Below are 11,720 nucleotides of genomic sequence, written 5' to 3'. Positions count from 1 at the left end.
TAAAGGATGCAGGCAACACTGTGCAGTTTGCTTTTATGTGCATCAAGGAAAACCATTCAGTCCTAGCAAGAGACAGAAAGATTTCYATCTTACTACAGTGTACGTAACAGCAATGCACCTCAAAATATATTGCTTTTCTCTTAGTTTCTCAGCCTTCAGATAGAACCTAAAAATAGAGAATATCACTTAAAGACTCAGAGATTTGGTCTAAAGATTGCACCAATGTACTTCCTCTCTTAGGACCTTTTTGATAACACAGACATACTGTTTATTGTGGTGAAAAATGGGATAGTTTAGTTTGCCTAGCGTCTTATATTTCTCAGAATAGTGATCATGGTGATATCCCTTGGAAACAGGCTAGAACATTGCAAAGAAATGCTGAATTTCATGGCAAACACACATAACATCAATTTGAACAAACAAGGCATTTGGTCCATCAGAGTGAGGAGTTTGGATCTGTTTCTATGTTAGCAGTTGAACAAAATCCTTAGATTATGGTATATGCTCTGTGTCAAGCTATGTGCTTTTGAGACTTAATTCTTTAAAATACAAATTACAGTGGAAATTGCACTGTAAAACAAAAATTATTTCATGCTTTTTGCTATTGCCATGCTCTGCAAAAAGTTATCTTGCATTGCACAGAACCAGTCCCCCACTGTGCAGGATTTATGGGGTGCTCTTTGGAGATGTCAAACAATCTTCACTGCAGAAATAAGGGATTCTGGGCCATTATTTTGGTGTTAGATGCTTAGTAGGTGCTCTGGATCTGACTATGATTCATATTTCAAAGAACCCTTAAAATATGATTTTACTAATTTCATAAATATTTATATGGCATGCAGCAGGGAAGCAACAGGCCTGATTACAAGGTACTCACAGGAGGCACCACTGCAATCCAAGTGCTAAAAAAACAGATTGTTATAATTGTAATTACTGAATACCTCGAGCTTGTGGTGAATTTTAGCACTTGTCACAGAATTATGGTGTCTTAGTCATCCTTGTTGTATCGACAGAATGTTTGGGAAAAGTCACCTCTTCCAAATAAACCTAATATTAATGTTTGACACATGGATATTGCAGTTTGTCTATCAATATTTCAAATACTTTGCATTTGAATGTATATTCTAGGTAACTGTTTACACCACGAATGCTTTGTTCCTTATTCAATGTTTTCAAAATTGAAATAACATTTATCATTTTAGTCTGTATTTTCTCACAGAACATTGTGATTTTTGGGTGAAGGAGTGGATTACAACAATGATTGGTGATAACTGTAGAAGAAGCAACAGTAAGACAGCACATCCTTTGCACATCAGTTCCAGAAAAAGGCACATAAAGCCATTGAGAGCTGGGCTGTGCACCTGTACCCAAAAGGACAACTCAGGTTGTCAAGTAGATACTAACATGAGTTCCACCATCACAGCCTGAGTCCTGGCTTATCAGCAAAATCACAGTGMTTTTGTGGCAAAATGACCTTTGCTTCAATAATACCTGTTTGTCAAAAACAGAAGCAGAAAAATACTTCTTATTTGCTGAAAGTGTATCAAATTTAAATGAATTGAAACSTCCTTTTTAAAAAGTTATTTGGTCAAAATAAACACACAACATTCTGAAGTTACCAAAATTATTTATTTCCAACATGCACTTTTTTTCCCTATTACTCATCTGACAATACTGTTTCTTTGTTTAAATATTTTGGATTGTTCTAGATAAGATATTAGTTTAGTTTWGGGTTTTTTTAGGATCCCCTTTTCTCCCTAATTAGAATATTAAAGTCACCAAAGTTTTACAGGTTAGAGAAACCATGTAATTAGCAGTCAATATCACTGGAAAGTAGCTTGGGGAAAGTAGAAAGGATAACTCCTGCTGACAGTCTGTTTTCTGACGGTCATCTGTGAAACTTCCATTAATGATRTTCATTGTTCTGTCTCTGTTGCATCTGTGTCATGAAAGCATCTTTAATGCTTTAAACATTTAAACAAGGAAAATTCCACTACATGCAATATCCACTGACAAGGASCACATCATTTCAGTGTGGTATTTGTCTGTTCAGCTGATATTCAGATATGAAATAGTCATGTTATTCTAAAACAGGATCAAATTAATTCAGGGTCAAGGTAAACAACAGTTCACTCTCATACATGCTATATTTTGTTTTATTATTTCCTCCTTTATGCATCTCATAAGTGAAGGGCAGATAATTCTATTGTTTCCAAGGGACTAATGCTAAAATTTTGCTTTTCTGTGTTTATCTTTATTTATTGTATGGCTTGTGGGGTTTTGGTTGTTTTTGTTTTTTTTTTTTTTAATTTGTGTTAATGAAATTGTTAAACTGCCCTGCTATGCTAAAAACACAAAAATTACGGGTAATATAATGAAAAGTCTGAATGGAATGTGGCTGAACAGAATATATTTAAGAATTAAACCAACTTCATAATCAGTATRGAGGCACTTCCTCAGTAGAGATGCCAAACCTCTCAGAGAGCAAAACACYGAGTGGATGTGTGCAGTTGGCAGAAGTTACAAGTTAAGAAAAAAAATATCATCTCCTCTGCAGTTCTCAGAGGTTTTGTGCAGTGCAGGGAAATGGGCAGACAGAAACCTCAATACTTAGAATGAGTGACTGTTCCCTCATGTGAGCAAACAATTAGGGTCACTATTAAAAGTTTTCCTTTCTTAATTAAGTCAGTAAGAAATTATATTAGCAAGAACTTTGAATTTAAAAACACAACACTTGTAGYGAAGGCAGCTGTTTAAGCTAAAACCCAAGGTAAAAAATATTGYGGTTTTGGGGTTTTGTTACAGACAGAAACTCTGAGAAGCTGTTATGCCAAATATATGTAKGCRTAAATRTMTGCATATATATTAAATATATGTATTTTATATACATATATTTCAGTTCTCTTTTTGCCAGTAGTAAAATGTATCTTGAAGAAAAGRGGTTATGGACATACCCATCTACAGCAGCCAAGGATCTACAAGGATGGCTGGGATCCATGAGACAAGCACATGTGCACAATGACTATTATCCAGGATTTCCAAAGTCCAGTAATTTCCATCGCCAGCAAGAAGACTTTCCAAATTTCCTTTTTCCTGTCCTCTCTCCCCTAAGCTCTGCAGCAGGAACCTTCTCCCTTCCCTCCCTCCTATCTCTTCCCATTAGAAATGTCACTGCCCCATCTGCTGCCCCTGAACTCACTSACGCTGGCAGGGACTCATGGGCACAACGAAGGAGCTGAAATCACTCAGCATAATGTGCCACACAGACCCTTCCAAGGCAATTGCTAGCATTTTCCACCAAGAAAATAATTGTCCAGAGGGGATTAATGCTGCTATGGTTCTCTTTGATGCCTGTAACACAGATCAGGACACATCTCCTGCATCATCAAGTCCAGCTCCTTCTTGCTGCAGGTGCCATGTAGTTTATTTGTTCCAGATGAGTATTTGTGCTTTTTGCCAACCAGGCTAAGTGATGGCCAAGGGATTGCTTTGCCTTCCAGTACATCCTTGGACCCAAGAGATGCATTYGCAATACCTGAATTACATGGAATCATCATTGTGCATCTATCTCAAATGATGTTACAATTTCAACCAGCAAATGTACATGTCATTGAGGTCAGCAGGACTACTCTCACTAGAAATTATGTATGCTTTATTGTTTTTGTCAAACAAAACTGTAATAACACAGCTCAAAAAGTGTGCCCTCTTATTGGAARCCACATTGTACAGGAACTGCTTCTTCTTATAATTACATATTTGGTGACAGAGGGTGAGGGGGTGAAGGAAAGCTATTTTCCCATCTGCAGAAAATCCTGACAGCCTCTTAAAAACAACAGTAATGAGGGAGAGAAAAAGAGGTATTTGTGAAGGCTTTAGATATTAATTTCTCATAAATATGCCAAACACAAAGCCTTCCTTGATTTACTTCTGTTTGCATGGGAGGAGGCTTTGCACAGCTTACTGGGACTACTGGYAAAATACAAGGATCTCAGGGCATGTAGTTCTCACAGAATATTTCAAGAAAGAAATAGTTGACATTCTACTTCACACTATTCACACCCTTCCAACTCTACACAGAGGCAGAAAATAAAGAAGCAAAAAAATAGATCAAAGTTTACTGATCTAATAAAGTGAAGAAAAGAGAAACATTCAGATTAGTCTTTACAGAGYCCAAGTTACTCACTTCATCATAAGTAGATTCCTCTTTGCTGTGGAGCCCTGATTATGGGCTCAGGGAATTTTGGAAAGGAAAAAAAATCAAGTGAAAACTGTTGTCAGCTTTGGACAACAGCAGAAGGAAGGAAGAAAGGCCTTTTAAGAGCTCTGTCCCAGGAACCCAGACATGAGAGCAAAGCTCTGCCTTCAGCTCAGCCCTTCACCCTACAGTATCACAGCAATTTCATGTACGTTGTTTGCATGATCTGACACCTTACAAAATCTGTCTCCTCGTGCCCAGGGGAGAAYGTGGTGGGGCAGTCACCAGCACTGGAATAAGTGAAAATTCTCATAAAACAAGAATGTTTGTGCCTTTGAAAAGTCTTTGCTTTATGAAGTGTGGCTCCYGCACTCAGCCTTGCAGTCCTATCTGCAGGCATGAACAATTACAACCCTTCAGCTGAAGAGCTGCATTGCTTTAGTCTGCAAGGCAAGATACTGAGTACATATGTTTATTTCTAAATGTCTCTATTCAGAGACAGAAATTCTATTTATACCTTTACATATACTGTAAATTTTCTGTAACATCCATAAAGCATTAAAATCTGCTTATGTAAAATAGAGCACACTAATGTCTTTGATCTCCAGGAGCTGTTAATCTTTCTTACTTGTGTTACTTGCTGCTTGATAAACAAAATATTTCTTCTAACACCCTAAATAATCCAGGCCAGCAAAAATCTCAGGGTGCCTTGTCACTAAATATGGTTTTGAGATTTGTGGTTGCTGGATGCTGTGAAATATATACACAGGGGGGCATCACAAGGTAAGACTGYTCCTTAGGCCAACATTTGAAACAGACACCATTTGGGAGAAGCAAAACAGAAGAAGAAAGGTAAGTATAGCTTATCATGCTCTATGGCTGCCTTTTGTTTGATATTTCAGACCAGGAATAAATTGATCACAACTGTAGTAAATCAGGTCAAATGTAAGCAGAGCATGCTGCAATGCTCCATCTTGGACTACTCCTGGAATGGTCTGAGCACTGAATGATGGTTTGCCATCATCACTTGGATGCAATCRTGGCTTCTTGTCTCCAGTCATGCAGTTCTATTTCTCTTTTTATTGACTCTTACTGATTTTGCTTTATTTAGCCAAACTACCTATACTAAACCTGAGTTTAAATGGAGTATCTGCAAACTTGGGTGTAGGCGTTTTGTTGCATTTTCTGATACCAAGTTTGAAAAACATCTTTCTTTACAAGTAAAGTGAGATTAAAAGCTTCACTTCTTCTAATTTTCACACTTGGTATTTAGCAGTATGAAAGGGGKTTGGTTTGTTCTGGCTTTTAATTTTTTCTAGGCATTTGGAAGCAATATGCTAGATACAGCACAAACTAGTAGCCAAAACAAAGTGCAGCTTGATCAGAGTCCTGTTAATTGGGGAAAAGTCTCTGAAATCACTAAGTTAGCCAGCCCTGYTGCCTGGAGGCTGAGGATGAAAACAGGACAGCATTTTTCCTAAATCTCATAATCCACCAAAATCTTACTGAAGGTCTTGGGTGCGGAGGAGCAGCAGAGAGAGCAGTTGGGTACCTAATGTCAGCCACCTGAGGGGCAAAACTACAGGAGAACTTTAGATGTGCTTTTGAGGAATAACTGAGGAACAGATCAACCTGTTGGGTGACAACCATCCTCCTGCTTCTGAAGGTCATGGCTTGGGCAGCCTCTGCCCCTTGGACTCTGAGCAAGAGCTAAAAATGTTCTAAGGGGTTGCAGTTGCAGTTCTGGATGGCTAAATTCAGCTGTACCATATCAGTGTWACTGGAAACGTGTTCTGCTTTGGATTTTATTCACATCAGCTAGTACCACAAAACAAATTATTACTCCTCTATTTCAACTTGGTGTAAACAGAGCAGAACCATATGAAATATCTGAAGAAACATCAGCAAATAACAGGGGAATAAAAACATGTCTTAAACTGATTGTACAAACAAGTTTTATTGGTAAAAGAAAAGAAGAAGAAAAAAGCTAACAAAAAACCCCCACCACCTCACAGCAAGGTTCCAAAATTCAATTGCTGTGTTATTTTAAATTGAGTACTGATTAACTTCTGATTCTTGCACTTCAAAACTTCTTGATTACATTTTAGCTCAGTCTGAAGGACTCAACTTTATTGTAACTCAAGGCACAGCACCAGTACCAGCCTGACATCCAGTCAGGTTTATTCTGTGGATTAATCAAGAAGCCTGGTTCCCAGAGATTTTGTGCACGTTGGCGGAGCGACTGATTATGGCTGTGCTACARATGAGTAAGGCTATACATCATTTAGCTTTCCAGACAGCACATGATGCATTCTACCTCAGAAAATAGAGTGTGCTTATTACTTTTTAGCTTGGATTCCAGTTGTTCACAGAAGTGACCTCCATGTTCYGGAATTATTTGAGACATTTGTTGTACTCAGAAAGGATCTTGTTTTACTGTCATGGTGAAATTCAAGCATAGGATCGTATTATTCTCAGAATCATCAGAGAATCCTTGCACAATAATACTATAATTGCCCTAAAACAAGCAAGAAAAAAAAAGACAATTAGTGCATAATGCTGCCCACTCTTGCCTAAGTAGCTGTGTGGAATAGTTCTGGTGATTTCTGTTAGAACTKAAAAAGACAGATTCCCATCAGGGACTGTTATCATGAAAGAAAAATCGTGCTCAGCTTTATTCTCCTGACTGGGGTACTCAGGAACARCAGCTCCTGGTCTAACAAAGTCCCATCAGGAAGTGCCAGGTCTGCCATAAGTTCCTCATCTCATCTATAGGAGGACTGCCCTTGGCAGAGGATGTTCYTGTCCACTTCCAGCTGGGGGGCTACAAGMGATGCTGGGATGGATGGAGTCCAAYACTTGGAGACCCATCAGCTTAAGGGGGTGCTGAGATTTTGGGCCAGTAGGAGCTCCTGAGTGACATTTTTAGGGATTAATAAGGATGACAAGGGTCTTGGAAAGGCTCAGACAGCTGATGAGGCAGYTGTTGGATGAGARTGGGTTAACCTGAGGACTGATGCTSCCCCTGGTTTAACATTAGAGCACTGCTATTACTCTTTGGATATTGTTATCCCTCTTCAAATCTTYGAAAATGGTTTATGGGAGTAACAGAGCAGCATGTGAAGAGAATGTAAAATAAAGAATGAAATGGGCAGAAGGAATATGAATGGATTTACCCAAACAGRTAAAGGAGAATAATTTACCAAACAAAATGGAATTATTAAGGTGACATTAACTGCTATTGTTGGTCTTTTCTTTTATAAAATAAAGGAGGAATGATAGAAGAGTAATAACCTTAGAACATCTAACATTTCAGAGATRCTACCATTTTAATGTCATCACTTCTTTTACAAGAAAGTTTTCTGACATTTCCTCTTCTGTTTTCTACCATTTGGGTGAACATCTCCCTTCAGAATAAAATGCACCTGGAARTATGTGATTTTACTATTATTATTTCTTTATATAAAATGTTGAAAAGTACCTTTGGAAACTTTATTCTTGAACCTTTAATGTCAAATTCWGATACCAGTGTTTCTGTAAAACAGAGATAATTATAATACAAAGGGTTACTTAACCATRAAGCCATCAATCAGACTGCATAAATAACTTCAAAGTACTATGACATATCTCTCAGCAGCAGTTACCAATGCCATTTACTCTTTCACTGATARAACCCTCACCTGGTTCTTCTCTCAGAGATCTGTTGAAACCATGTTAGAAAACAGAAATTACCCACAGTGCTCCTGCAACAYCTCCTCCAGACACATCCTCCTGTGRTAACTCCAGTGATTTAACTTGTAATARTAGTTTAGTTGAATGGCAACCGAAAAGAGCTGACACTGACTTTCAAAGAAAGGAGCACACAGGCTGTCTTTTGACCTCCTTACAGGACTTTATGGCCTTTAGTCTGACATCCTGCTTGAATTCTCTGAATCTGAGCCTGTGTCATGGCAGTGCTTGTTAGCCCCTACCAAAGGATTGCTTCTTCTCTACTGGAAAAAGAAAAAAAAATCACATCTGGATGTAGCAAATCTCTTAAAAAACCCATCCTGACACTTACATAAATAAACTTTGTTTTGGATATTAATAGTGCCCATAGCACCTTTCAAGTTTCCTGGTCAGTCCAGTCAAATGCAGTCTTTCCATGTCATTTTAGAGATGTTAATAGTAAGTGTCATAATGAGAAGAAGGTATCATAATGATATATTAGTAATCCTCATTTATGGAGAGGGAAACTGCAGTACAAAAATGTTAAAACATAGAATTTGGACATTTTCTACTTTAATGGGGTTTTGGCACTGGAGAACTGCCTGCTCTGAGATCTCCTGCCTGCCAAGAAAGGTCTAGATTGTGGAGGGAAAAATCTGTTTGCAAGGGTTGGTTGCACCATGAATTTTCACACCAACCTCCTTTCAGCATTCCGCACACGGAGTATTCATCGTCAGCTCCGCTGCAGAGGAGTTCTTGCCAGTGGAATGCTCTGGCACCATCATACCAGACATGGAAGACAATCTTCAAAAAAGGGATGTCACTTCCTAGTTAAAACATTGCAAGTAAAAAAAATGGTAACTGGTGAAGAGAAAAAAACATATATGGGGACATGCTATTTAGATAAAAACTAGGCTTTGCTGAAATGCACTATTTTTGAAAGACTCCCCCCAAAACTAAAAAAAAAAAGATAAATCTTGAAAACTGTTACTTCCTGAAAAAAAACAAAAAAAGCTGATTTTCAACAACAGCAACAAAAAAAATTAATCATAAAAAATATTTGGGAGAACAGTCTGAAAGTCTGTTTTAATTTGTTCAGTAAAGAAAATAGAGCTCACTCAGCTCCACAGCTAACTTAAATATATGTTCAGACRAAGACCTTAGTTTTAAGCAGGTGTTGCAAACAAACTATACTGAATGCTGGTAGCCATCATAAAGATGACATTCTAGGGAAGTGAACCTAGTCCAGAAGGTGAAGTTTATGATACAGACATTTCATAAACATTTAATCAGCTGAAGTTGCCAGGTTAAAGCTGTGTTGAATGATTACTGTCGGGTTTGGACACAAAATCCAGAGCCATTTCCAGCTTCTGGAACATGCATATTCACAGAAGACCTGCCATACTTGGATGGCCTGATGATACTCCTTATCCTTTAAAAGACTTCTGCCAGAAAAGCAAAATGCACATGCACCTAAACTGTCTCAGATTTGCATGTACAGTGAAAGCTCATGTGCAGGGCTCTGGTAACTGCTCCAAGTAAAACTCAAACACATTTTCACAAATCATCATTTCTGTCCATGCACCTAAACTGTCTCAGATTTGCATGTACAGTGAAAGCTCATGTGCAGGGCTCTGGTAACTGCTCCAAGTAAAACTCAAACACATTTTCACAAATCATCATTTCTGTCCAGCTCTATAGTTTATCCATTCCATTTTTAATCACAGAAACTGATTTCCTAAATCACATGCCATTCAGGATGAAATATCAGTTTTTCAGTTGTGTTTGTTTTTCAGCATTTCCAGAATATAATTGTCCAGTTAAGAGAGACTCACTTGGAATCCAGGTAAGACCAGCTTTCCAGACAGGTTTGTTCCTTAGAGTGCATGGTGTCAGATTAAACATGAAAGCATGACCTATAGAATCTACAGAGAAAAAGTATTTCACATTGATATGTAAATAGGTTTTCCCAGAAAAATAATAAGAATATACAATTATACACACAAAAAACACATGTGTATGTTTAAATGTATTAATACAARGTATATACTATTAATACATGTAGTAAATATTAAATATGTGTTTTAAATTGTATTATTAATAATTTTTATGTTTAGAGGGCAGTATCATATTTATTTAAGTAACCAGATTAGTCARTTTTTGGTTGATGACACTTTGCACACAAAAAACAGAGACAAAAGTACCTTTATTTCTCTTTTGAAGTTATACAAACTTTTTATTAGCATTAAGCCATCACAGCCTTTTGCTGAAAATATCCCTACTTACTAATCATGCTGACAACAGCTAAAAATATTTTTAATAYACCAGCATATTTTCCAGGATAATGTAAATGAATCTTTGAGTAGATTTGCTATGTGAGTGACCCACCTAGTATTTTTAAAATATACAAAATATCAGCCATGACACAGATGTGGCAAGAAGGGACACACGATGCTGTCCCAGAGCCTGACTGGTACCCCAGCCTGACAGAATATCACATTCCCACTTTTTTTCCAACATACCTCAAGCTTTTCATTGTAACATAGTAKTTAACTAAATAGACATAGTTTATACAACAGAGTACCTGCAAAACAAGTTTAAATCCATTATCTTCTAATATTTTCTGAACCCAAACATGCTTACTTCACTTGAGAATAAAATTCTCTCTCTCCTAGCTGCCCAAACCAGCATTGTGGTAATATTTACATCTGTGAAGTAAAATTCTTAGAACAGCATCATTAGTAACAGAAATATACTTATTTTTTTCTGTATTCATCAAAGAAACAAATTTGAAAGAAAATTCACCATCCCTCAGACTACAGTAATTATCTCGCAAATTTAAGAAAAGGATTACCTATTTTTAACTTACCACAAAAAGTATATGACATTTCAAGATCTGATGATGAACAAAGAAATTCACTGACTCCAGGGGTGAATAAAATGAAAAAGAGGAGTCCAAACATAGTTACTTTTTTTTGCTCAGTATTCGATGGTATAAAACTTCGTTTTGGGGAAAGAGGAACAAAATCCAGCACAGTCATCGTCCGTCACATGTCTTCAGGGAAAGTTCTGTTGTTTATCAAATTCTCTGCAATCTTAGGTATTTCTACTGCAGCACCATCAGTTATCATCACACTAAATTTTGTGAAGAAAAAGAATTCCTGCTTTTGTTGTTACATTTTCCCCAGACAATGCAGYTCAAGCCATGGCTGAAAAATGAAAGAGAAACCTGTGTGAAATGGGGAAGTGAAATGTCATTATGACTACCAGAAGCACGTAAAGAGCAAGTTTAGTTGACTCACCATGTGTAACAGTTTTAAAGACATAATTTCAAACACAGAATGTCCTGTACATATTACACAGAATGTCCTGCACATATTAAAGAAGAGGAAAACCCACAATTGATGAAAACCAAGTCCATTATTTTATTTTTATAGTAGTCAGTAACTCTCACATGTTTGCACAATAAATTTCTTTCAGCGCTCACTGTGCTTCAAGAACACACCAGAAATCTGGAGGAATGTAATCAGATGATGTATTTCAAATGGGGCTGAATGCAACCATCTGACATTACTGAGTAGAACCCCTGATGTCCTGCATGACATCASAAACCACCTTCAAAGCTGCTTCTATCACAGTTATAATTCTTAATGAGAACAAACTCAAAAATCAATAACATTACAACTGATAATTCCCACATCTGCCTTCCAGAGCCTCTCTGCCACCTTTTCCCAGATTCTTCCCCACAGTCTCTGCTGGAGAAGCAGCACCRCATGGTTTGCCCAGAGCACAGAGCCACGCACAGCCTGGGGCCAGG

At 37.5% G+C, this 11,720-nt stretch overlaps 1 protein-coding gene across 1 annotated transcript; it reads right to left on the bottom strand.

Annotated features, from left to right (window-relative positions):
• Positions 1 to 6,123: 6,123 nt before the first annotated feature.
• On the bottom strand, positions 6,124 to 11,201 carry LY96 (lymphocyte antigen 96). The gene is made up of 5 exons (XM_057363951.1): positions 10,773 to 11,201; positions 9,739 to 9,828; positions 8,602 to 8,730; positions 7,677 to 7,729; positions 6,124 to 6,713 (listed from the first exon to the last, which is right to left on the bottom strand). Exons 1-5 carry the CDS (start codon positions 10,942 to 10,944, stop codon positions 6,612 to 6,614), a joined length of 546 nt encoding a protein of 181 aa, XP_057219934.1. The 5' UTR covers positions 10,945 to 11,201; the 3' UTR covers positions 6,124 to 6,611.
• Between the last annotated feature and the right edge of the window lie 519 nt (positions 11,202 to 11,720).

Source organism: Malurus melanocephalus, unplaced genomic scaffold, assembly GCF_030028575.1.
Source record: "Malurus melanocephalus ecotype Western Australia unplaced genomic scaffold, MMel_1.1 scaffold_32, whole genome shotgun sequence".
NCBI lineage: Eukaryota > Metazoa > Chordata > Aves > Passeriformes > Maluridae > Malurus > Malurus melanocephalus.
Note: the sequence above shows the minus strand (reverse complement) of the source record. Positions and strands in the feature narration are given on the sequence as shown.